Source organism: Delphinapterus leucas, chromosome 17 (assembly GCF_059928025.1).
Source record: "Delphinapterus leucas isolate spDelLeu-1000000601 "Yukka" chromosome 17, BTC_Dleu_Yukka2, whole genome shotgun sequence".
In the NCBI taxonomy this organism is placed as follows: domain Eukaryota; kingdom Metazoa; phylum Chordata; class Mammalia; order Artiodactyla; family Monodontidae; genus Delphinapterus; species Delphinapterus leucas.
The window spans coordinates 62,959,615-62,986,020 of NC_143145.1; the positions used below are offsets into that span (position 1 = coordinate 62,959,615).

The following is a 26,406-nucleotide window of genomic DNA, read 5'->3' on the forward strand; positions in this document are numbered from 1 at the left end:
GAGAGGAAAGCAGCTTTACAGAAGACATCAACATGTAACTGGTTTACGTAACAACATATCATATGTTGTTTTTAAAGGGGCAGATAAATGAATCAAAAATGTTTTAAAATGACTAGAATTTTGAGTATAGTTTTGTGCTAACCATCTTAACTTTATGAATGACTGTATACCTACCCCAACCCTGTTCCTCACAGGTAGAAGAAGAAATCCAGACTCTGTCTCAAGTGTTAGCAGCAAAAGAGAAGCACCTAACGGAGATCAAGCGGAAACTCGGGATCAATTCGCTCCAGGAACTAAAACAGAACATCGCCAAAGGGTGGCAAGATGTGACAGCCACGTCTGCGTATGTTCCCTTGATTCTACATTGTTCTAGAAACTGTAAAGGACACTTTGCCCTTTTTGTCTGGGGACGGGATCGAAAGGCACTGAGGACGTTTCTGCAGCTTTTCTCTGTACTGCGCAGGGCACTGCCCGTTCCACCCCCCGTCCCCCCATTCTCAAGTGTATCTGACCCTTCTCTAACTTCAGTCTTTCAGACTGTTCTAGGGAACAGAAAGAAAACCAGCCTCATACGTGAGTTGAAGAAATAAAATCTAAGCTCTAAAAACGTTATATATCGACTTACCAGATATATACATGAGTCGCTTAATCCTCAGAATAACCCAGTAGAGTGGGCAGTGAGATAGCCCTAGATAAGGAAACAGGAGCAGATAAGTTCTGAGGTCGCAAACCTCTCAAAGTATGGAGGCAGGATTTGAACTCAGGTCTGGCCCAGTACAGAGCCAGTCTTTTTTTTTTTTACCCTGTTCTATACATACCATAAGATTCTCAGGTCACCATCTCTGATGTATGCTGGTGGCAGAGGACCACCCCTTAATCTTTTGGCCTTTTTGGTCACACGGTTTTGATCCAACAGTGTCATGATGCAGTTTTGTTTACCGACACAAGGAGGAGCAGGCTTGTAGTGACAGTCTCCGAACCGTGTTGTCTGTTCAGTCCCGTCTGCTGAGCTGGGGACCAGCAGCAGTGACGCTGACTGCATCCTGACATGACAGCACGAGGGTGACCACCTCCACTTTCTGCCCATATAAGTAGGCAGTGGGAAACATGCAGGACACCATTCTTTGTATCATCATAAACTGGGTTGTTTTTTTGTTTTTAGTATTTGATCTTGACGGGTAAGTAAAAATGCCTGAGCATTCCTTTCTACAATGTGGGGATCTTAACCTCTTTGGTGCAAGTACCATATTCTCTCATTTTTGTTTTAGTTTTTCCCTTCACTAATCCCTGTGTAGATGGGAGGAGGGAGATGGTAAATTATACCTTTGTGCTATAGCAAATATCCCACTCAAGTCATTTGAAGTATTGTACCTTTTACGTACCCCGTTGAGAATACACTGGTCCTTATTTGATAGCTCAACAGATATGCAAAATTCAAAAAACAATCTTTATGCCCCCAAAATTGATTTGGATAATAAAAAAGTACCCATGGGTCCTACCTTGCTTCTGGCCCCTTTTTAGGAGATAAAGTTGTGAAAGACATGTGAGGAATCTGATTTCATTTTTGTTTTATTTAGCTTAAGTGGAAAAGGGAAAAAATAAAGAGACATAATTTCATTCAACCTATGGCTCATTTTGATCTTGGCTCCATGACTATTTTTAGCCCTTACCCGGATTTCTTTGGCCCCGCCTTTATAGGCCTCTATCTTTCTGGCTGTCCTAGCGCACTGCAGAAGGTTGTATCTGAAATGATGGTTAAGTAAAATATGATGTGGTGATGCTGACCTGGTGGATGTGATGATGCTGACCTGGTGGCTGTGAAGAGTTTTAGATGTTCTAAATTTGTTTTTTGAGAGTTCTCAAGAGGTGGCCGTCGCTGAATTCTAAATAATGGATCGTGGAAAGGTTAGCTTACTTTCTTTGCTTTGTTCTTTTATAAATTAATATAGGTACAAGAAGACCTCTGAAACCTTATCTCAGGCTGGACAGAAGGCTTCAGCTGCTTTTTCATCTGTTGGATCAGTCATCACCAAAAAGCTGGAAGACGTAAAGTACGTCCTCATTTTTCCTGGCTTAATTAAGCTGAGGCAAATTAAAATCTGTTATCATGGTTGCATTTGTTTCCTGTCTGGTTCTGGCTGATGCTGGATTCCTCTCTGTTTGAGTGAGGGAGGGCATTCCTTCAAACCAGGACCCGAAATGCTTCCCTAAATTCTTTTAGGCATAGCCTTCAAACTGATCATCTTATGAATACATTTAAGGTTGTTGAAAAATTCTGGTTGTGAATTTTGTCCTTTAAGTTGTTCTTGATCACACCGGGTAAGTATGTTTGCAAACCTGTGGTTGTGGGCGGAGCCTGGTGTCTGATGGGGATGGGTCCGGGAGCACCGAATCCTGCCTGCACTTCCGGGAGGTACATCTTTATCCCATGGTGTGCTTACAACATGCTCGTTTGTGCATTGCTTTGTACCATTTATGTTCCTGCCGAGGCCCAAATCTTGTTTTGAGCTGTTGCTTTTTATTTTGTATTTATATTTTCAGTGCGTCTGCAGAATTTTCCTGGCCATTTTGGTAAAACCACTTCACAGTGCTTTTGTGTCCACCCGTGCCTTGCGCCACCCACCCTGTGGATTAAAATAGCGCTGAAAATGACAAATGTGGATTAAATCGTCTGTGCTTCTGTTGGCATGAAAGATTTGTGTTTAAAAAAAGCAGTCCTTCAGATTGCATGACTTTGTGTTTTCCGTTTGTGGGGAAAGTAGATTTTACAACCAGAATTTTGTTGGTTGAATAAGTTTGGCTAATTGATATTATACTTTGTACCAAAAAAACCAAATGACTTGCTCATTGTATTTGGACTGTTATCATTTTCAACACAATGTAATAAACACAGCTCTCTTAAACCCTTTTGACAGTTATATATACTTCTCTTAGGTGCTCTCTTTTCTTTCTGTGCTGACTCAATTGTGTAGCCCTTCAGATTTCAGTTAAAACCTTACACATCTTTTTAAAAGTAGGTTATTTAATTGTTTTAGATTTACCAGAACTTCCTTTCTTTTTTAATGCTTACTCTGGCTTCTTGCAGATTGCAAGCCTTTTCACATTCCTTTAGGTAAGGAGAGTTTGAACCATCACTGCAGCCTAGCTCTCGTCTGAGACAAGTGTGCTTAGATTATGATGCCACATTGGATGATTGTGTTTGTCCACTATGTAATTTTCTTGCCTTTTGGAATATCTTTTCTCTGGTGCATTCCTATTTTCAAGGGAGGATTTCTTGTATACCATGGGTAATGGATACATTAAAAGAAGAATAATTTGACACTGTGGTTCAAAGGGATATGGAAATGATTTTGACATTTTCCTTTTTTTTTTTGGTAAAAAGAAGCAGCTTTACCATGGCATGCAGAATTCCTCCCTTTTAATGTCTGACTTTGTTTGTTTGTTTTTTGATGCTTTAATTTCTTTGGTGCCTTTGTCAGGATGTTGGAATCTTCCTTCACCTGGGTCCCATTATGCAGTTGTAATAGACAGCATATGTACTGTCTCACAATGTTAGTCTTCTGTCCTGTACAGGTTACTCTGCAATTTTTTTATTGCAGTAAAATATGCCTAAGATATATACCAAATATACCATGACTCAGCATGTTTTAGTACTTGTTTTATTAGCTTATAGTGTTTATACTATTTTATTTTTTCGTTACACTGGTTGTATTCTATAATTATGCACGCAAGAACATTTCATGGTTGCAAAAGGAAAAATAAAGTATATTAGGCCAAAAAAGAACGTACATTAAAAAGATGTCAGCCCAAACCAGGCCTTATAGAAGGAGTCTTTGTGATATTGAGCAAACCTCTCCTCTCTCTCCCATACAGACTCTCTGATTATCCTATTAGTAGTCAGAGAAAACTAAGGTGGAGGAAGGTCTTTTGAGTGTAAGCAGGAAGGATAATATACTAGTCTCCATCTGTGTTCCTATTAATGTGAATTGTCTTCTCAAGCAGTCACTTGCTGTGGCCTAGCATTGTGCCTTCTTAAGTAATCACATAGGTACTTATAGCTGAGGCTCTCTCTTAATGACACTTAGCCCCGAAAGTCAGAGTAAATCATGGGGATAAACAAACTCTAAGTGTTGAACTATTTTTTAAATATTTATTTATTTATTTGTCTGTACTGGGTCTTAGTTGCGGCACGTGGGCTCCTCAGTTGTGTCATGTGAACTCTTAGTTGTGGCATGCATGTGGGATCTAGTTCCCTGACCAGGGATTGAACCTGGGTCCTTTGCATTGGGAGCATGGAGTCTTATCCACTGCACCACCAGGGAAGTCCCTAAGTGTTGAACTATTTAAAGTTCAAAATTGTGCTAAAAAACCCAAGAAATCAGCGATAGGAATTGATTCTGCATCTTTGGTGTTCAATTGAAAATGGCCTAAGTGCTTTAGGAAACTGTTAAAAGACAGTTTTATCTAAAGTTGTTTGAGTTGTGTGAGGATGTATTCACTCACATAATCCATTCTGCTAATATTAAGGTGCCTATCATGGGCAGGTCTAAAGAATGTAACCTAGACCAGACACGGTTCTTGTTCAGAAAGAGCTTGAAATCTTTGAGTGGATGGAGTGGGGGAGGGAAGTAGGGCCTGGGAATGAGTTAAGAATGGAAGAGTCCTGTTAATACCTGATTATAAAACAATGTTAGATGTAAACAAAAATATAAAACTTCGTAAGTGCTGTTGAGGAATGATATTTTCTGTACCTTTGAGAAGATTAAGCAGATGTACATAAGTATGGCTCAGTATGTTCTGTCTTTTTAATTCACCAGAAATAGAGTTGGGCAGCTCTTTTCTAGCTGCTTACACAGTCACTTTTTTTCATTTCATTTAAAAAATGCAATTGAGATTATATGCTATCATTTTCAGTCTGGTTGTTAATGAACAATATATTGTGTATCAATACATGCAGGTTAAAGTAAGGCTTTATATTGTAATTTGGAAATGGGAGATATTATCTTTTGAGAACTAAATTTTGGAATTATTTCTTACAGATTAAAAATTGGGTAAAGTCACTTTAAAAAATCATTTCTAGGGCTTCCCTGGTGGCGCAGTGGTTGAGAGTCCGCCTGCCGATGCAGGGGACATGGGTTCCCGGTCCGGGAAGATCCCACGTGCCGCGGAGCGGCTGGGCCCGTGAGCTATGGCCGCTGAGCCTGCGCGTCCGGAGCCTGTGCTCCTCAATGGGAGGGGCCACAACAGTGAGAAGCCCGCGTACCGCAAAAAAAAAAAAAAAATCATTTCTAGATCAAGATGTCCTGATTGTAATCTGACTTAATGGGTTCATATGTAATAGAAAATATATGGAAACATATAATAGAAGTATATAAAAACATATACAATAGAAAACATAAGGAAACCCCACATCTTTTAGATGAGTGAGTCACAGAGGCAAACACTGGCCACATGCCCCCAAGAGCTGTGCAAGGAGAGGAGCTTGGGCAGCAGATTTGAGCGTTTCCATCCCAGAAGCAAGGCCTTTCCTCCCATGGAGATGGATGCAGGGGGACCCTTTTTGCAGGTGCTTGAATTAGTTGGGTAATCTTGTTAACTACCCTTTGTGCCGAGTCCATGCTAACCCAGCAGACTTGTGGCAATGATTTCGCTCTCTGATGGAATTGCGGATATTTTGCTGACTTGAATAGAGTCAGTGACAGTTTTAATTGTACTACATTATCAATAAGTTAGCACTTGGGATATAGATATTTGCTGTATGCCTTGGGTGGGTGAGTAAGGAAGAGGAAGAGGAAGGGAGGGTAGGGGAGAAGGGGAGGGAGAGGGGGAGAGAGAAGGAGGGAGAGGGAGAGACAGAGACAGAGATAGAGATGTCTATTTTTGACGCCCTGACAATTAGGTGTCAGCGGCAGGGAGGCCCTTTGGGGACAGACAGCTTTTCCCCAGGTGGTATGTTCATAGTCACTCCTCTCCTGTTGTCTTGTTTTCTACACATACATGGCAAACGCTGACTCGTGCCTTTACTTTTTTTTGAGAGAAACTTTAAAAGAGCCTTCTCATTTCACTTGCTGTCAGTGTAAACATCAATTTTCATGTTATTAATAGCATGCTCTAATAATTCAGTAGCCTCATTAGTCAAATATTTCTGATATATTTAGGAGGAAATGTAATTAACTTTGCCTTTATCTTCAAAGGAAATTTCGCCTTTTTTTTTTTTCCGGTACGCGGGCCTCTCATTGTTGTGGTCTCTCCCGTTGCGGAGCACAGGCTCCGGACGCGCAGGCTCAGCGGCCATGGCTCACGGGCCCAGCCGCTCCGCGGCATGTGGGATCTTCCCGGACCGGGGCACAAACCCGTGTCCCCTGCATCGGCAGGCGGACTCTCAACCACTGCACCACCAGGGAAGCCCATCCTTTTGACGTGTGTTTCTTCACGTAAACCTCTATATATTTTTTTGTTGTTGTTGGTTTCGGACTCATTAAAGTCATTCCAGATAATTCCATTTTGCTGAAAATTTCTTTTTAAAAAAAAAAAATTTCTACCACTTAATAGGAAAAGAAATGACCTCTTTTCTCTTGTTGTAATAGAGTACCTTTTGATTTGAATTTGAAAAGCTTTAATGAACTCTTCTACCTTTTATGCCCATATTTCCTAATTTTAGTTACTGCAATTATTTATTCATTCTTTCACTCAAAAGTATTTATTGAATGGCAGCTTTGTGCCAGGCACTGTTCTAGACTCTAGGGTTCAAGTTACCAACCAAAATAATAGCTGGGTGAAATTTGAAAGCTTTAAAGAAAATAATATAAAATGAAATAAATATTAATTTGTGTTTCAGTTAAAGCCATCCGTAACAATAATAATGGTGAACTGTGTTTCAGGCATGACTACGTATAGCAGGTGCCATTATTTTTCTGATTTTACAGATGAGGAAAACTGAGACACAGAGAGGTTAAGTGACTTCCTCAAAGTCATACAGCGACGTGGCTGAAGGCCAGGACTTGAACCCAGGCACACCCGGGTTCAGGAGCCTGCACCACCCTCTGCATTGTTTTGCCTCCCCAGAGCAGTGATAGTTTAAGACTTAGGCCCTACAGGCACGGTCCAGCAGTTCCTTTGGTTCATCACCTATGATCAAGAGATTATTTTGAAAAAATAAAGGGGATAGTAATACATAGATAAGCTTTCAGACATGTTGACCGTTAACTCTTCTTTCTCTATCTTCTGTTTACTACTTCCTTCCTTCTTCTTTTCCCTCTACCCCTCCCCCTTTCTTATTATTAGGTATGAAAAGATCAGACACCTATGTAAGAAACAAGGAAACTTTAAAAACTCAATTCAGCTTTTTAAAAGAATAACTTTTCCAAAGTAAGAGTAACTATTAGATTGCAAAGTACTTTGTGTTTTCTGAGTGAGAATCAGGTTGCCCTTTTTGATTTTTTTTCTCAGTGTTTTGAGGAACCCAGATTTACATTCCTACTTTGATTATAGGTTACCTTCTTTGAGAGCCAAAATCAAGCTGGAAAAAGTTTTCATAAAGTTTGCTTTATAAATGCTAACTAATCCTCACGATATATCTATTAGAGCCAATTCTGGTCCAGTACCAACATGGCTTTGTGCTTTTGAAGTTTTCCATATTATGTTTAAACTTCATAGATGGTAACAGATCCTCACAATATATCTGTTAGAGACAGTTCTGGTCCAGCAGCAATGTGGCTTTGTGCTTTTGAAGTTTTCCGTATTGTATTTAAACTTCAGTGATATTAGAGATGATGTGTACGTTGAGGCAAGTTGAAGCTTGTGTAACCTTCCATAGAGAAGCTAGAAATGCAAGGACAGCTGCCCAATTGTTAGATTACAGACTAGCCACCAACAAAGTGGAATTTCATTTAAATAGGGATTGTAGAGAAGTTCAGATAACTGGGTGGACCTGAAATTGATATGTACTCCTTGTTCTTCCTGCTGTAACGGCTACCTCAAAAGTGGGAACACCTCGACTTTGTATTAATTTAACTGATTTCATTCTCTGTTCAGTGGGTGTATTTTTAATCTTTTCTTATTTTGAAATGTAAAACATACAGAAATTCAACTCAGCAATTCATCACAAAATAAACACCTTATTGTAATCATTTCCTTGCTTTTTCCTGTACATTCCCACTTAAACAGATTTAGTGGATGTATCCTTCATGGTACTCAAATATTTAAATTCTTTCTCTGCCTTAACTGCTAATTGAAACACAACACCAGCAAGGATGATTTTGTCATGATCCTGTAAAGACCCTAAAGTCCTTTACAAGAGATGCTGCACTGTTTCTTAGAATTCTCAAAGTGTTCATTTTTTTTTTTTTTTTTTTTTTGCGGTACACAGGCCTCTCACTGTTGTGGCCTCTCCCGTTGCGGAGCACAGGCTCCGGATGTGCAGGCTCACAGGCCATGGCTCACGGGCCCAGCCGCTCCGCGGCATGTGGGATCTTCCCGGACCGGGGCACGAACCCGTGTCCCTTGCATCGGCAGGCGGATTTTCAACCACTGCACCACCAGGGAAGCCCTCAAAGTGTTCATTTTTAACGTTCTTTAAGTCATATTATAAACATCATTGGCACCTTCTAGGTGCTTAATAACTTAAAGGCCCCAAATTATCATTTCTATCTTGGTTTTCTTGGAAGTGTATTGGTAGTCCTTTCCTATGATAATACTGTAAAAACAAAATATTTTAAAAAATTGTCTGTATTTCCAACATTATTGTCTTCTCCTGACTGTTTACCCTGTTTGTCAGTTCCCCCATTCTCCTGATATCCCCTTGCACTGATGCTTCACCAACCGTCCTTCTCCTCCTGCCTAATCCAGGGAAGATCCCTTGATGAGTCATTCATAAGCTCTCCACTGCCTTCTTGTGTTAATTCTCCATCCCCTGATAATTCCATGTGACTTCGTTGACTTTTATAATTCAGTTTTTCAACTTTTATGACCTCAGGACTTGTTTCTTATGTAGGATAATCCTGAAATAATTTTGTGCGCTGCATGTGGAATTGATAGTCAACTTGATGCATCTACAATTCACCTTTATGATCATTCTTTTCACTCTGCATTTGCCCTAGTCCCTTTTAACTAGTTTGTAGGCTGTTTAAAGGGGCACAGTATCCACAAATTGGCCATTGGAGGAAATGATCTTTTACAGATCTTAGGGAGATCTTAGGGAGAGTCAGTGACTAGAATTAACTGTGCATTTCTGATATTTATACTTGCTTTATCCACCCATTTTCTCATTTTGTTGATACTGTTGAATTCAATGTGTGAGTCCTTCGGACAAACAATTTATCACATGTTCAGCCATTAAGCACCTTCTTTTGCCAGAATTTGGTAATTTCTGCCAAAATGTTCTAGCAAAGTCTTTTGGTTAGGAAGAATAGAAAACTATGTGACTTCGCTCACCTAAAAAGGGAATGTGTTGCATAGAATGAAAGTTCTTTTGGAATCCAAGGAGAGGAAAGGAAGCAAGCCCAGGCTCCACCCAGATTAGTCCTGCTCATTGAAAAGCTGTTAGAAATCAAGGTAGCTTCTAGAACCCCCAAAAAACCAAGAAACCCATTCCTCTACCACCTGAGCCCTCTTCCCTGAATGCTCATCTCTCCTTCATTCCCTCTACCTCTCTCTGTGCTTATATGCAATTCTTTCTTTGGGAATTGGTTTCCTCTGCATTCTTGAAGCTTGTACCTGGTCCCCCCAAATGTCTTCCTCAACATCGAACACTATATGACTTTCTGGTTCAAGTACCTACCACTAACTACCAGCGGTTTAGTGTTCTAATTACGAAATCCCAGGATAGGAATCTTAATTATCTCAAATCAAATTTTTTTTTTAATTTGGTCTAAACAATTTGTAAATTACCAGGAGGTTAGCTCTGGTGGGTGGACCTCTACTGATCCAGTTATTATATTGGTGATGGTGGAAGGTGGTTTTGGGAACGTGACTTACAGAGGTAGCTTTTTCAGAAGGGTCCAAGGAAGGGCAGGTAGCTTTTGGAGTTCTGGTATTGTAAACTAAGAAAGGTGATTTTTATTGATCTCTGTCTTTAAAATATGGATGCAGCACACTGCAATAAATCAAGCAGGAAAAGAATTAGCAAATTCCTCCCAGAATATAGTCTTATATCCAAGGTATCTACCATTGTGATAGGAAGAGAGAATGCTGAGCTACAATGGATCTTTTCCTGTATTGTGTACAACATTAATTACGAAGATGTCCAAATATTTTACTGATTATTTGACCGTACGAGCTGTCAGCTTCTTTTGATTCATATCAAGATCATACTCCATACTAATGCAGAACTAGATTTGAGGAGCTGCATTGAAACACATTGTCATTTGTAACAACGGAATCTTGGAGAAAACTAAATCATAAACACACACAGTATTTAAATATAATTGAGAATTGAAACCTTGGACTGTCCAGCTTACCCCAAAATGCTGTGTCAGCAATCAGAATGCTTATAAGCATGTTAACAGTATCAGCAGGGTGCATACAGTGACTTAGTGAGCCCAAGAATTGAGGTACTTTCATCTTGTGAGGTGTTCTCTGTGGGAGATGGCTGGAGGTAGATAACCTTGAACCCGAATGGTCAGTGAACTGCTTTGCCCTTGAATAAAAAGCTGGTCCTTGTAAAACAGGGGATCAAATGTTATTTGAATGGCCTATAAGAACATTTAGTTTGAGATGAAGTACAGGTGTCTCTTACTAGAAAACTGGATACGACTGCCACTAAGAAGTGACATGTAATTTTAAAGTCACTTGAAGTTGTCAAATAGTGACTTTGAAACCTTCCTGTTCTGATAACAGGTATGTGGGAGAAAAACGACTGCAGGAGCCCTTCAGTGGTCTCGCGTGTGTTTGTGTGTGTGCTTCATGTTTTGAGGGGAGGTGGTGAACATTGGATTAGGAGCCTTAAAGACCCAAGTTCCATTCACGATTGTGCTGTGACCTGTAAATTATTAACTTTTGAGCCTTGATGCTACATTCATTACAGATAATGGTGAAAGCACTCGACAATTTTCAAAGTGCTATAAGAATGCAAAGTTGATCCTTAGCTCTGTTAACTGCTAGAATTAAATTGGCTCATGAATAAAAGTAAATTATGTTGAAATAATTGTGATCCCCTCCACCTCAGAAAGCAGGTAATACTTCATGGTGCCAGAAGAACAAGCTCCTAGAAAACTAAGTTTTGTTTGCTTTTTATAATGTCTAATCACCACTTTACTAACTCCATTTCTATCTCTTTTTAACGCTGCCTCTTAGTATACGCTCCATTCAACACTCAATTAGCATGCCTGCTATGAGGTAAAGTATATTTTTACAAAATGTAGTTGGTCTGATGTTTTCTTATTTTTTTTTTTTATCTAGATGTTTAACTTGAACTGTTCTGGAGTAGGAGCTAGAATTCTACTCTAAACAAGCTGTGAAAACTGTCACCAGTTTTCAGTTGCTCTTCCTAACAATGTTAGGTTGGTGTAAGAAATCCATTAAATGTTTGCGATTAGAAAAAGGAATGATCATTTCTTCTTTGTTTTGTAAACCTGTTAAATTGTTTCATATGTGGAATCTGTTTAATTAAAAAAAAGTGAACAGTGCTCATCTAATCAACCTTCTGTTTTCATGGATGTAGGTGTCCCACCTCCTCCGTCTGCATTAGCTTTAGTTACAATCCCCTTTTCTTTCTTTTTTTTAATTGATCAATTTTTTAAATTTTATTTTTGACCGCGTTGGGTCTTCGTTGGTGTGCGCAGGCTTTCTCTAGTTGCGGCGAGCGGGGGCCACTCTTCATTGTGGTGCACGGGCTTCTCATTACGGTGGCATCCCTTGTTGCGGACCACGGGCTCTAGGCACGCGGGCTTCAGTAGTTGTGTTGCGTGGGCTCAGTAGTTGTGGCTCACGGGCTCTAGAGCGCAGGCTCAGTAGTTGCGATGCATGGGCTTAGTTGCTCCGCGGCATGTGGGATCTTCCCAGACCAGAGCTCGAACCTGTGTCCCCTGCATTGGCAGGCGGATTCTTAACCACTGAGCCACCAGGGAAGCCCCCCTTTTCTTTCATCCTCCCCATTTCTACTTCCCTCATCCCACTGTGACATTTGGAGCCAACTGTGCTCTGATTCTAGTGTCCTCTTTCATCAGTAAGTACTTGCAAGTGGCACATTCTACGACCTCACCTGACCTCTCTATAGAGGCAGAGGATTTTTAACTATACATGCTTGGCTTAAACTTTAGTGTACCTCAGAGCTACCTGGAGGGCTTATTAAAAGCCTCTGCCTAGCGGGCCCACATTGAGTTTCTGATTCTGTAGGCCTGGGGTGGCTGAGAATTTGCTTTGCTAACAACTTCCGAGGAGCTACTGATGCAATTGGTCTGGGGACCACACTTTGGGACCGATTGCCTGTCCCCACGATGGGAAGGAGGAAACCCCTTGTTCCCTTCTTCTCCTTTTTCATCATGGTAGTAGGAAGGATACTGGAGGTCAGGTGGATAGTATAAAAGCTTTGGAAACCCAGGTGGGAGCAGCACAGGTGCTGTGATCCTCCTTAATTCAAATGGATGAATGTGAAGTCACAGGAGAGGCTTCCTGTGGGCTTAGAGAGCTTCTGTCAGTTGGGGCAGCTTTGTGAAGTGGCCGAAGCCACATTTCTGTACTCCTCCCTTCCTTTTGGTCTCTCCTCTCCCTGTCTGTTATGCTGCTGCTGGGAACCAGCATCCCTGGTGTGGAACCTCCTATGGTTTGCTTGTCCTGCTTAGGTGATGTGGGTTCATGTAGAAATCTTGCCAGGCAACATGTGAATTTAAACATGAGTTCTAGTGTAGCACCTTGACCAGAATGAGACTGATCCAACAGTGGCATTTTCTTATACCGTGACAAGTTGGTTGGGAAAGTGACAGACTCAACGTTGTACCTGACTTTGTTCCATCTCTTCACACATGTACTTGACTCTATGTATATGTCTAAGACTGGCTCTGTTCAAGGAATTGAAAACATCGTTGTAGAAATCTTAGAACAGAATCGATAATCTCACATAATAAAACGTTTGTACGTATGCCTGCACATCTATGGAACAGGTGTCACATATGGTATATGTGTTCTTTTGCTGATTGAGAATAATGGCGAAGAGGAATACAGTCAGCTTAATAATGTTTTCAAAATTGTTGGCTTTTTTGTTCAGTGTTTGTAATTTACTATTTGTTTTCCTTTTCTCTCCATAGAAACTCCCCAACATTCAAATCGTTTGAGGAAAAGGTTGAAAACTTAAAGGCAAGTAGAGAAATGAACACGGTCTTTTGTGTTATCTTGTTTGGTGCCTTAACTTTCTTTGGTGTGGGTAAATTATTCAAATTAGTATTTCCTTCTAAAAATAGTTAAAGAACTTCAGTAACTTTCTTTACATTATTTATGGATATTTAAGATGATGTATACTCTTTTAATCAATTTTTTTGAGTGTATATTGAGCAAGGCCAGCATAAGTGCTGAAAAGAAATGTATAATTTTAAAGAACAGTAGTACTTTAGAAGTTTGTGCTGCTTTTTGCATTATTCAAATACTTTTGTAATTGGACAAAATTTAATATAAATCTTACTGTGGAAAATTAAAAGCAATATAGAAAAGTACAAAAAATAAAACAAAAAAGTGGTCCTACAACCCACAGACAGTGATGTTGTAGGACTGTGCTGTTACACTTTAAAAAAGAATTAACCAAGAACCTGCTGTATAAAAAAATAAATAAAATTAAATTTAAAAATTAAAAAAAGAAAAGAATTAACCATAAACATGTTTCTGTATCATTCTTCTTCTTCTTCAGTATTATGTTCAGTGGCTGCTTACATAGCCTTATAATGGGTATTGTTTGTTCAATCCTTAATTATTGGACATTTTGATGATGATGATGATGCCGTGGTGATCATCATTGATAATTCATTGTTTTATTTTTTTATTATTTTTTTTTGCGGTACGTGGGCCTCTCACTGTTGTGGCCTCTCCCGCTGTGGAGCACAGGCTCTGGACGCGCAGGCTCAGCGGCCATGGCTCACGGGCCCAGCCGCTCCGCGGCATGTGGGATCTTCCCGGAGCGGGGCACGAACCCGTGTCCCCTGCATTGGCAGGCGGACTCTCAACCACTGCGCCACCAGGGAAGCCCCTATTTTTTGATTGCTTTGATATTGGTGAAGGTGGACATTTTCCCATAATAATCAGCTTTATTAATTTGTAAATTGTATTATCTTCAAGATTATATTCAAAACTATAAAATCATCAAGGATCACAAATGACCAAAAATGTTGTTTTGTTCCCATCCACTGCCCAGACTTCTCTACAGAGAAGTGCAAAGCCCATATGGTCATTGCTTCCTAAACAAATTCTGGTAGTTACTGTGGTTATTTTCTAAGGGTTAAAACTAATATCTTAAAATGTTTTATATAAATCAGCTTTAAAATATTCATATTTTGTCTTTTAGAATTGTAATTGAGTCACTTGCTTTTAAATATATCTTTTTAAAATTACAGAATCAGGGTATGCTTACAGAAAGAAAACCAAACACTGTATCTTGATCTGAATCTTTTTTTCTTGCGCATACAAACGCTACTACCCACCTTTTCTATTTCTACATAAATGTATAAATGTTTTTCAAAAAGGAATCACACTGTACAAACATTCCTACAGCTTGTTCGTTCAACCCCCCTAGCACGCTTGCTCTAATGAACCCACAAACGCAGGCCCCTGTTCTTTTTGCTCACTGATGCTTCTCCAGGGCCTAGAGTAGTCCTTGGCATATCACAGCTACTTAATACATGTTTGATGAGCAAAAAATACATCATAGTGATTCTTTTTTTTTTTTTTTGCGGTATGCGGGCCTCTCACTGTCGTGGCCTCTCCCGTTGCGGAGCACAGGCTCCGGACGCGCAGGCTCAGTGGCCATGGCTCACGGGACCAGCCGCTCCGCGGCATGTGGGATCCTCTCGAACTGGGGCACGAACCCGTGTCCCCCGTATCGGCAGGTGGACTGTCAACCACTGCGCCACCAGGGAAGCCCCATAGTCATTCTTTTAGGACACTACCAGAGGCCTGCTTTATCCTTATTAATGCCTAGTCAGGTGTTTGAAAACAAACTGTACGTTGCAAGAAGTCAAGGTTTTACTCTGATTTAGTTCTCAATGTTTTAGGAATATCATAGCCTCTCCTTGAAATCTACCCTGAGCATTAGTTTTTTTAAATGACTAGCTGGAAAACCAGGAAAGCCTCAGTTCTTTTGACACTGAAGAAGAGGAGAAACTTTCCTCCTGAGTATATTCAGACTCTCTAAATTGTAGTGAAATCAGCTTTTTAAATATGACTGGGCACCATTCAAATAAAAATGTTTTTTTTAATAGTATAGTGTATTAGACAAATATCACCAAGGAAGCTGTAAAATATAATTGTGTGCTTGGGAGGAAGTTTTTCTAACTTACACTGATATTCAGTTAAACATCGGGTCTACATGTACTTACATTTAGATTTTGGATCGAGTCATTAACTGTGATTATTGAGCATTTGCCATGTGCCGGGAGATGAGTATTGGGCACTGGAAATACCATGGTGAGCAACAGAGACACAGACCCTTTCTGAAGATGTTTAGACAATTAAATGGCCAGTGAAAGTAAACACAGGGTAAGGTGCTATGACAGTGGAAGTCAAGGCTGCAGGAGGATAAGTAGCGGGAATTTCTGTCATGCTTGGCAGGAGGGAAGGTCAGAGCAGGCTTCTCAGATGCAGTAATGTAAATGGAAACCAAACCTTTAGGTTGAGGGGAATGTTTGAAGATTTGGGGCCCCTTTGAGGAACAGCAGGAACTTTGCTGTGCTGTGGGGTACTGAGCAGGAGATGTAGCGAGAGAGATGGGCGGGCCACGTTAAGGAAAGTGTGGGAAGCCACTGGAAGATTTTAAACAACCTGAGTCGCACATTCTTCTGTGCATTTTAGAAAGATCACTGTCTGCCCTGCAGAGCTAAGGGGAGAGAGACTGGAGAAGGAGACAAGGTGGGAGGGAGGCATTGTAATCCAGGCCAAAGATGTTGGTGTGGTGAGTTGAGCTAGTGCCAGTGGGACAGAGTTGAGAGATATTTAGACTTTACAGGTGACACAGAAAAATTTAGTGATCGATTGGATGTGGAACAAGACAGGGAAGGACCAAGGATAACTCCAGGAGTCTGACTGGGAGTTACTACTGACATTCATGGTCTTAGGATAGAGAAGGGACCAGTTGTGGGGAGGAGTTGTTTTAGACTTGTGAATTGCAAGAGGTCTTAACATTTTCTTGTAATTAAGGAATGTTTTAATAAATTTAATAAATATACAGTGGATACAAGTCATGCACATTTTTCATGCAATTCAAAGATTTTAGATGGGAGGCCAAGAAGAAATGAGAGAGAAAATTTCAACGAGATTCCGATTGTTAATGAATCTGTGGCCAGTCAAGACTGAGCTAAGAGCAAGGTCAGATGCAAGCCCACTGTGAGTTGCATCCTTGATCATTGACTGGTTTCTTAATGTTAGTCAGCTGTCCTGTTGGTCAGTCATGAGATGTAACGGGGGCAGGAGAGGGGGTGACGGTGGGCAGGAAGCATAGATTCATCAATGTCACTAAGGATATGTAAGGGTTTTGAAAAGCATACAATAGTATACAAATGCGGGGCAGATAAATTCATTCAAACAAATATTTATTGACAGATTTTCAGGCCAGATAACTTGGAGTAGTGCTTCACAAACTATAATGTGTATAGGAAGCACCTGGGGATCTTGTTAAAGCCTGGATTTCAATTCTACAGATGGAGATGGGGAGGCCAGTCTGAGGTTCCAAATGTCTAACAAGCTCCCCGGTGATGTTGAGTCTCTAGGTCCATGTACCACTCTTTAAGCAGCAAAAGGTTAGAAAGTTTATGCTGTAACTGGGAAACATACATATATTTCTTTCCTTTGTTTTACTCAATAATATTTCACAAAGTGTTATCCAAATACAAAGAGAGTTCAGTAGATACTTTAGCATAATAGGCCTTACAAAATTCTTCAGACAACCTTCCCCATGAAGAACAATAAGCAGATAGGGGAAAAAAGTGGAGGGGTAGAATTTACCAATTTGAATATTTCAGCACGGAAACTGCATAAGTTTTTCTGTGAGACCGCATGGAACATTACAACAGTACTAAATTCTGTACAAATAATCACTGAGCTCTTAGGCTCCTGATTTATTCTTCAAAGTAAAATTTGAGTTACTTTATGCAGAGTCAGCAAAGTTTATATTTCCTAATGTCTCTTCCTTTTTGAACTTTTATTTTAAAAGTCTAAAGTAGGAGGAACCAAGCCTGCTGGTGGTGATTTTGGAGAAGTCTTGAATTCGACTGCAAACGCTAGTTCCACCACCACGGAGCCTCTTCCAGAACAGACACAGGAGAGCCTGTGAGATTCCTACCTTTGTTCTGCTACTCACTGCCAGATGCTGCAAGCGAGATCCAGGCACATCTTGTCAACATTCATTGCCATGAATTTCTACCAGATGTGCTTTTGTTGAGCTTTACATATTCCTTTGACCAAATAGTTTGTGGGTTGAACAATGTAAACATATCTTAACCTCTATTCCTGGGAAACACCCTTTTATGTGCATTTAAGGCCCTTTATTTAGAAAATATCATTATAAAAACATATATAGTACCTGGAGATCCTCACTAGAATGATCTAAGAAGCTGTGGGTTATCATAATTGCTTTCCTACTTTACAAAATTGCTCTGGATCTGGGATACCAGTTTGATCTTTGTCTTCTATACAATTTTCTTTTTTCCTCTTTGAATCTCTATATATTTGACTCCTAGGTAAGATTGTTCTTTCAAGTTTTCTGTATCCTGGTTATTAAAAGTTTTGGCAAATTGTTCTTTGCCTCCAAGGGAAGAACTACCAGGTACAAAAAATATTTTCAGATAAATATTGTTTTGGAATAAGTTATCTTACATCTTGGGTGTTTGAAGACACCAGACTAAATATTCAATTTATTATAGTTTTGTAAGTGACAGTATGTACAGACAGTAATTCAAAATCCTAGGCGACTTGAGAGTGGAGCCCTCACATCCTTGTTTATCACCATCTGTGACAGTAACCATTTCAGTGTCATGGTCATTATGCGTCATGGTTATTGTGCCACTTATAGCTACTTATTTTGCACCAGATTAAAATTTTAGTTTTGGAATAGACTGTAAGTTAATGTTCTGAATCAAGCATATTGTATTATCAATAGGTTGAAATATGAACACTGTCCTCAAACATTCAGTTCAAAAGCCTGAAAGATTTTTAGATCTAGGTAGCTGAAAAGTGCTAAAATCAATCGCATTAGGGGAACCATTGTTGACTTCATTTAATTCATTTAGCAGCATTTACAGTAAGAAGCACACATGACTAATATAACTTGAAAAAATTTTATACTAAGGGGTTGGTGATAACTCCTGAGGATTTAATGCATTAATAAAAATCAACTCATCATTTTCTACTTACTTGTTTTCAGTGTGTTCGAAATTACAAAATGATACTGTAGATATTGCCCCCTGCTTTGAAAACTGAGTCAGGGCTGAATGAACCAAAGCCTCTGGAAGTATCTGCATGGAGGCCAAGGTACTCTATTAATTCTAATGACTACTTACTCATCACCATCTTTTCCTTATGCTGTGTATGGTTATGGCCTACAATGTTGTATTTGTTATTTATCAAGTTGTGATTGTTTTATTATTGTTTATGCCAAATGTTAATTGCCAAGCTTGGAGTGACCTAAAGCATTTTTTAAAAGCATGACTAGATTTACTTTGGGATAAATTATCTTATCCAAATCTGAAAAGCTACAAGTGTTGATTGTTATAAAATATTGATAACATGCTGCCATTCTTGATCGCTGGAGCTTTTGTTAGCACTTCAGATGCAACTGCAACTATGCTCTATTACATGTGAAAAGCTTAATAAATTGTGTATATCAGTAGTATAGGTCTCAATATTTATTATGAGACCAGTGGTCTGGAAACAGCTTGTTGTGTTACATAATCAACCGGTATCTATGCTTTAAAAAAAAAAAAAGACCGTTTTTTACCATCTGCTTTAAATCACTGCTTCATGGTATTAGACTACCATAAATTATTTACTTGAAAAGGCTTTAAGGCAAAGGTTGTTGAAGCATTGTCATAGAGGAGTCGACATGTAGAAATTTGTCTTTTTATAGAAATATCATGGTTACTCAACATAGCTGTAAAATTATTTTTTCAACCAGTTAGTCTTTCAGTTGTTTTTATCACATCTTCTTTTCATCACATTGTTTCTTGGATGTCCAGCCCTATTGTTGTCTTTTTAACAAAGCAAAGTGGAGAAGATGGCAGTTTCTTTAGTTGAGTGAAATATCCTCAAGTCTCCTTACTTTATGAGAGAAATGATAGAACTAGGGTTGGAAGGTGGGATGGGTGTATGTGGGTATTGGTGATGGTTGTAAAAGAATAAATTGGAGAATCACTTTTCTAGACATCTACCTACACTTAATTTAGAAATGATTTAATCTATTGCAGAGTATTCTGCCTCTTAAAAGCAACAAAACAGTAGAGGGACGATAAATTTAGAAAAATAAACATCGACTTAGAAATATTATTCCAAGTAGTCTTTGTGGAAGATTCAATATTATGAATTCACAGATATTTAAGCAATTTAGAACACAGTAATTACTAAGAACAGCAGAGAGGGGTCCCGGTCATTCTACTGTGTTTTGTGTTTGACACTGGAAAAACATAGCAACAAGAGTGAAATCTCAGATATTTAAGGATTCAAGAAGTGTGACAGAAGAAAATAATTCCTGAAATTATCCCCTTCTTACAAAGGAACTCCTTAATTTATGGAGTTTATGGGAAATAAAGCAAGAATTCTCATACCTATGAGGCCAAAGTAATCAATGGAAGAGAGGAGAAACCATTGGATTATCCTAGTAGTAACTGAAACTACTGAAATAGAGAAAAAACATGTTGAATTTGGACTCACTACTTCTGGATCTGTTAAGGAAAAGATAATACTGTCTATTTTTTTTTGTATAGTATTTGAAAACAATAAAAATTCTATAATTTGGGCATGGGTTCTTTTGTATTACCTATCTGCTGAGGAAAGTGGGTAAATCCATTCATTATACAGCTTCTCTCCAGACCCTTCATATCCTGGGTATAGAAAGAACCAGGAGCAGCTGTATGGACTCAGTGTATCAAACAAAAACGCTACATGCTGACTACAAAAAGACATTTGTAAGTGACTATTTGCTGTATTTGTGCCAGAGAGGCTGCATAAGGCCCTATATCAGGATTGCATGTGTTTCTTTATAGCTCTTAAGACCCAGATGGAAAATCAGATTTTTGCCCATAATGAGGAGATGTTTGGCCATTAATTAGTGACTGTCCCATTGTAATTGGATTAATTATAGAGATCATATTGGTTTACAGTTAATAATAAAGCATTATCACTTTTAAGTAAACCTACAATCCACAGATTTCAATTTCCATGTTCTGATTGTGAAATGAAAATGAACCAAAATCAAAATGAGCCAAAAGAACTCACTTTTAGCTTGTGAGCCCTGAGAGGGCAGGGCCTGCATGTGCCTATCACCTGCCAGGATTTTACTTAAATAAAACGCTACTTGGTGACTTTCACTTTAACACGCTTCATCTCAATGTGCTTTCAAGTTTTCCCCTTGGTTTCTAGAATTAATTCTTTTCTCATTTTCCAGTTTGACTATTCTCTGGTATTCTCTTCTTCCAACTCCTTAAATGTTATTGCCTATCTCTAGTAATCTTCTACACAATCTCCTTAATGATTGTATTCATCTCTATGGTTGAAATGACTGTCTTTACAGTAATACTCATATCTTTCCGGTGTATCACTAGCCCTATCTTTATTCCAGGTTTTCATGCATGTTTGAGAGGCATGAACTTCTAAATCTCCTTCTAGTCACCTCCACCTAGCCACTAACAGCCACTGTTTATTGAGCTTTTAGTAGGTGTTGGGCATTTCACACCCATTTCCTTTAATTCCTCACTCAAGGATGTGGTGCTGTCACCATTTGATAGATGAAACCACAGCCAGTAGACATGGAGCCAGAACTTGAATTACTTTTTTATTCACTTGTCATCTGCCATTACTAATATTTTTAAAAAGCATACTAACAATTTGAAAGCTATATGGGAAGAAAGAAGCTTGTGTTTTTAATAAATCAAGAAGGAAAGGGTGGTTCAAGGAATACAGCAGGATCAGAAGTGCCATGATGTTGAAATACTGCCATTAGGGTTGTTTTTACAATTGGCACTGATACAGGCAAGGACAGTGTGCAGATTCACTCAGTCCTTTACCCTCTCTCTCATTTGATGCTTCTGATGCTCTACGAACGGCAGAGAACTAGGCATACTTGAAGTCAGTTGATGCAAATTTACTCTTATCCATTAAAAACATCAGGATTTGTCTCCAAATGCATTATCACAGTACTGAAGGAATTTATCATCTGGCTGAGGTAGGACACGAAGATAATACATCTACTGAATTTTAGAGCTGGGATATTAGTAATCCCATTTGTTCTGTAGATGCTGATTTAGTTAAGTTTACAAAACACTTCCTTAAATTTAAGACAGAGGCTAATAACTTGGTTTTACGTGAGGAAACCAAATCAGCAACATTAAATTGGCTTCCCTGCGATGAGGACGGGAGGTCGAACTAGAGCTAAGAACACTGGTCAACACCCTTTACAATTTACCACACTTTTTCCTGAAGGCAAACAGAAGTAGCAAGAGCCATAAAAAGTAATGCAAAAATATCTTTGGCAAGACTGCATTAATGGTCAAGGGAAAGACACGGTTTATGTACCAAAAGGGAGAACTCACCTGGAGTAGAATTTATCTTAAGGTCTCCACCGAATTTAAGGACTGCCGAACAGGTGGCTAGTAATAAGTTGTGTGTGATCCATACAGTCATGCACCATTCTAAGGTTAGTGCACTTCTAGGGTTCTGTCTATGCAGTTGATGAGAACATCAGAGTTTTAAAATCCACAGTCAAAAGCATTATTGGGAATTCCCTGGTGGTCCAGTGGTTAGGACTGTGCGCTTTCACTGCTGAGGGCATGGGTTCAATCCCTGCTCGGGGAACTAAGATCCCGCAAGCTGCGCAGCGCGGCCAAAAAAAAAAAAGCCTCAGTCAAAAGCATTATTAAAATAGGGGCTGTAGGCATACATAAAAATTCCTTCTGTCCAAGTACTTGTAAATGAGCTGGAAAAGTGCTTGCTACCTCCCTCCAGATAACTGCGCATTAATATAAAAATGCTGGGTAGAAGCTGGGTGGACAGCTTAATTCATAAACACTTCAAGCATGGAGTTAGGCTCGGTTTTGAAGAAGGTGGGCAAATTCTGGCAATTAACATGGGGCGGGTAGGGAGAAAAGCATAAGTGAGGGTGGGCCTCTGGTGGTGTATGTTTTGGCATTACGAAATTCCTTAATTCCCTAGAAGGGATTGTAGCTAAGAAGTGACCAAAAATGTCTCAAGTTAATATTTTTGTAACGAAACTTAGATCCGGGATTTCACAAATGTTTGTGCCCTACCATGTGCCCGCTGTCAGGTATTCAACAGCAAAATTCCTGCCCTCAGAGTTTACAAATCGAGAGAGCAGACGCTAAACAAAAGTACTACTAAGTAAACTACGTGGCATATTGTCTGGGATTCCAATTCTAAATAAGATAGTCAAGGAGAACCTCGCATTTGAGCAAAGACCTGAAGAGCGGTGGCGACCAGAGAGACCCTTGGGGCCATCTGGGGCAGACATGCAGGCGGCGGGGCCAGCAAGAGTTGCATTACTAGAATTTACAGCAGTGCAGGCCCAAAGGGCACCCGCGAGGGCGAAATTGCTCCGAGTCAAAGCCCTTTCCATGCAAAACTTAGCGGGTCGCTACTAGTGGGGGACTTGAGCCACTAAGGATTTAGTCCCCCAATTTTACCTTAAGTCTCTCTCACACCACCCTTCTACCTTACACCGACTAGGCCACGCCCACCGGCCCACAGTGCTCCGCAAGTGGGCGGACCTCTCATTGCCCCGCCCCGTGACCTGCACGTTCGCGGAAAAGCCAAAGGTCAGAGGTTGTGGAGCCGTCATGGCGGCGCTGTGCCGGACCCGTGCCGTGACTGCCGACAGTCATTTTCTGCGAGTGCTTCTCTTCTTTCGGCCCTGTCGAGACGCAGGCACTGAAAGTGGCTCCGGAAGCGAGAGTTCTGATTCCACGGAGCCTAGGCCGCGCCTAGGCGGCTTCGCGAGCTCTTTGAAGCGGCACTCACAGCTGCAGCGGAAGGCGGAGCTCGGGCGGATGAGAGTGAGTTGTGGGGGCTAAGCCAGCGACGCGTTGGCGGGCGGGGCCCGCCGTTGTGGGTGGAGCCGGGAGCCGGGACGGAGCCCGGCGTAGGGGGTGGGCCCGGCAGGGTGGGTGGGACCGAGAGGCGGGGACGGGGCCCGGCGTAGGGAGTAGAGTTGGGGGTCACGGTGTGGCTTGTCCCACCTGCTGGCCACTTAGAGCAGAGCGTGTGGTGGTGTTTTTCTTACGTTTGTTGTACTTTTGTACAGTCTCTACATGCTGGGCGTGCGTTGCCCACACTGCTTTGCACGCGTCTTCCACAGGCGAGTGCTGGAAGGGAAACCAGCAGCGAGCGTTGCTGGTGACGCGCCTAGGGCGACTCTTGGGACTCCGAGTAAAGTTGGACTCACACTGGGAGAGGCAGGGCCCTCTGCGCCTCTTGTTCTACCTAGTAGCTGCAGTGTGGACCTTAGTGTCTGGCGTACCAGGCTCATCATAAATATTTCTTAATTCAGTGGAGAGGTGAATCAGAGAATTACTGTCACTATGAACTTGAGCAAGTAATGTAACCTGTCAATGCTTCACTTTCCTTTTCTGTAAATGACCTTTTTTTAAAAAAAAAATCCATCTGTCCGAGGCAATAATTTTGTAAAATGCGATAGAATTACTAGATAAATAAAATGGAAGAAAGAGACGAAAATACAAGTCAGATTTTTTGAGTCAGCGGACATGAAATTGGATGTCTGGCAATATTAAACTGTATAAAAATAAACTGTCTCAATTTCTGTACTCATCGCCTTGGGAACCAGTACCAAATAGTTTACCGATGGGTAGTGTCGTGGGTTATAGAAAACTGCCCAGCATCTAGCACAGTGCTTGACTCTTAGTGGGCACTCCATAAGTGTTTGCCCAATGCGTGAATGAATGAATAGAACAGAAAGTGCACATTTGAACTTCAGGACAATCTGAGCAGTCTTTGAATTGAGATCTTTGTGTGACTGCTCACAAACGGTTGTATAAGTGAGGATAGGACAGGCTTGAGCATGTGAATTAAATGTGCTACTCCAGAGTAATAACTGAGCAAGAACAATTGTCAGAGTAATAAGAAAACTGAAGGTACCACATTAGTTTTATTTTAGTGTTTATTGGAAGCTTTCAGTACTTTTGTGACATATTTATGATGAGGAATATGAGTAGTTGTTAGGTATTGATGTAAAGATTCAACTTTGTGAAAAATCTTTCACTTCACTCTTTGAAATTTCTGGAACTATTTAATTGAAGAGTATCCTGAGATTACAAGCTGAATAAAGTTCGTCTTTATTGTGTGATCAGGATTTTTCAAAAAAAAATTGTAAAGTATAAAAATAGTATTGCAAAAGGAGCATGTAAATAGCACTGAAGGTTACTATGGGAAATATAAAAGCCCCCTTTTTCTTTTCCTCACTTTCTCAAAGCTGGAAGGTGTATTTTTATAAATGCATACTGCTAGAGATTTTATGTACGCATATGTGAATATAAGCTAATTATATATATATATATATATATATACTTAAAAACGTACAAGTTTTGAACTACATTATTAATGTTTAACAGTGTAAGCTCTGGATTCAGACAGACTTGGTTTGAATTCTAATTTTTCTGTCATTTACTGGCTGTGTTTCCTTGGAAGGTTACTTGATATCTGTGTATCTTCTTTTCCTTTTTTTGTAAAAGGAAAACCTGTCATGGGATTATTATGAGATTAAATGAATTCATTATTTAAACACTTAGCACAAGTATCTGATAATAAGCACTCAGTATATTTTCATTGCTGCTGCTGAAAATTGCTATTCTCACTTAAGTATAACTTTGAATATTTTTCCTTATCATTATATATGTGTAGTGTAGTGTACTTACTGCTGTCCCTAGGTATCCACGGGGGTTTGGTGCCAGGACCCTCTGCCATACCAAAATCCCTGGATGCTCAAGTCCCTTATATAAATGGTGCAGGTAACCCTCTGCGGCTCCCGCATCTGTGAATACAGAGGCCTCACTGTATATCTCATTGAAAAAATACTTGTTTGGTATTCCATGGTGTGGATATAGCATAATTTATTTAACCAGGCCTTCACTAATGAGCTTCTAGGTTGTTTCTGGGTTTTTTTTTCCCCTTAATACAGACAGTGGTACAGTGAGCATTTACATTTTTTTGCTTATTTATGGGATATATACTAGGTCAATGTGTACACACAGTTTGAGTTTTGATACATACAGACTGCACACTTCCACTTACATGACAGTGCCTGACAGTGCATGACAGTGCCTGTTTCCTCACCCACTTATACATGTGGGGTATTATAAGTGGATTTTCTTGGTAGTGGACAGTCAAAACAAAATACAAAAATTGGGAACTGGAGTTGTTTATCTCTCACCTCTGATACCAGTTTGTAATTTTTATCAAAATAACTGCATGTTCACATTTTTTGACTTAATAAGTAAATGCTATCAATTTGAACTCATAAAATACACTTATACCAACAAAATACTACACTTAATGTTATATATATTGGGGTTCTATGTAAGATTTAATTTGTAACATGGTTTCTGCTTAAAAAAATGTTTTTAGAAGGTAAACAGTTTGCTGTTCCCTAAACAAAGCATTATTTCTTTACCTTTGCTCTTTCCCCTAGAATTAGCTTCCCTGCCTGCAAATTCCATAGTAAAAATCACCTGTTCTTTTAGGCCTTTGTCATTTCACCAGTCAGGTGAAGCTCCTTCTGAATGTCTTGGGGCTTTGTTTTATGCTACCTTTATTTTACACACATAACTCTTAAGTTATATTAGAGCCATTTGTGAACTTGTTTTATCCCGTCTCCTAGATTGTAATTCTTGAAGGTCGGGATAGTTTTTTATTTACCCTTTTCATTCCTTGCATAATGCCTTACACATAAGTAGGGATTTAATATATATTTGTTGATATGAATTGGAATAAGATTTACACAGTTTGATGTCTGAATAACTATAAATGAGAAATAACATC

General features: G+C 39.8%; 2 protein-coding genes across 9 annotated transcripts in view; both read left to right on the plus strand.

Moving 5' to 3' along the window:
• TPD52 (tumor protein D52) overlaps positions 1-19,018 on the plus strand; it is a 119,133-nt gene extending 100,115 nt beyond the window's left edge. For 2 of the 6 annotated variants that reach the window (XM_089899021.1, XM_089899023.1), the window contains exons 3-7: positions 195-343; positions 1,950-2,051; positions 11,293-11,334; positions 13,242-13,290; positions 17,345-19,018. In XM_089899021.1, the coding sequence (XP_089755147.1) occupies positions 195-343; positions 1,950-2,051; positions 11,293-11,334; positions 13,242-13,290; positions 17,345-17,464 (462 nt within the window). In that variant the 3' untranslated portion in view covers positions 17,465-19,018. The remainder of the gene's footprint in view (positions 1-194; positions 344-1,949; positions 2,052-11,292; positions 11,335-13,241; positions 13,291-17,344) is intronic. The other 4 variants (XM_030763748.2, XM_089899024.1, XM_089899020.1 and 1 more) reach the window with 3 other exon arrangements.
• Positions 19,019-20,807: 1,789 nt separating this feature from the next.
• Positions 20,808-26,406, plus strand: part of MRPS28 (mitochondrial ribosomal protein S28) — a 103,275-nt gene continuing 97,676 nt past the window's right edge. The window contains exon 1 of one of the 3 annotated variants that reach the window (XM_089899018.1): positions 20,808-23,408. In XM_089899018.1, coding sequence (XP_089755144.1) covers positions 23,193-23,408 — 216 coding nt within the window. In that variant the 5' untranslated portion in view covers positions 20,808-23,192. The remainder of the gene's footprint in view (positions 23,409-26,406) is intronic. The other 2 variants (XM_089899017.1, XM_022555051.3) reach the window with 2 other exon arrangements.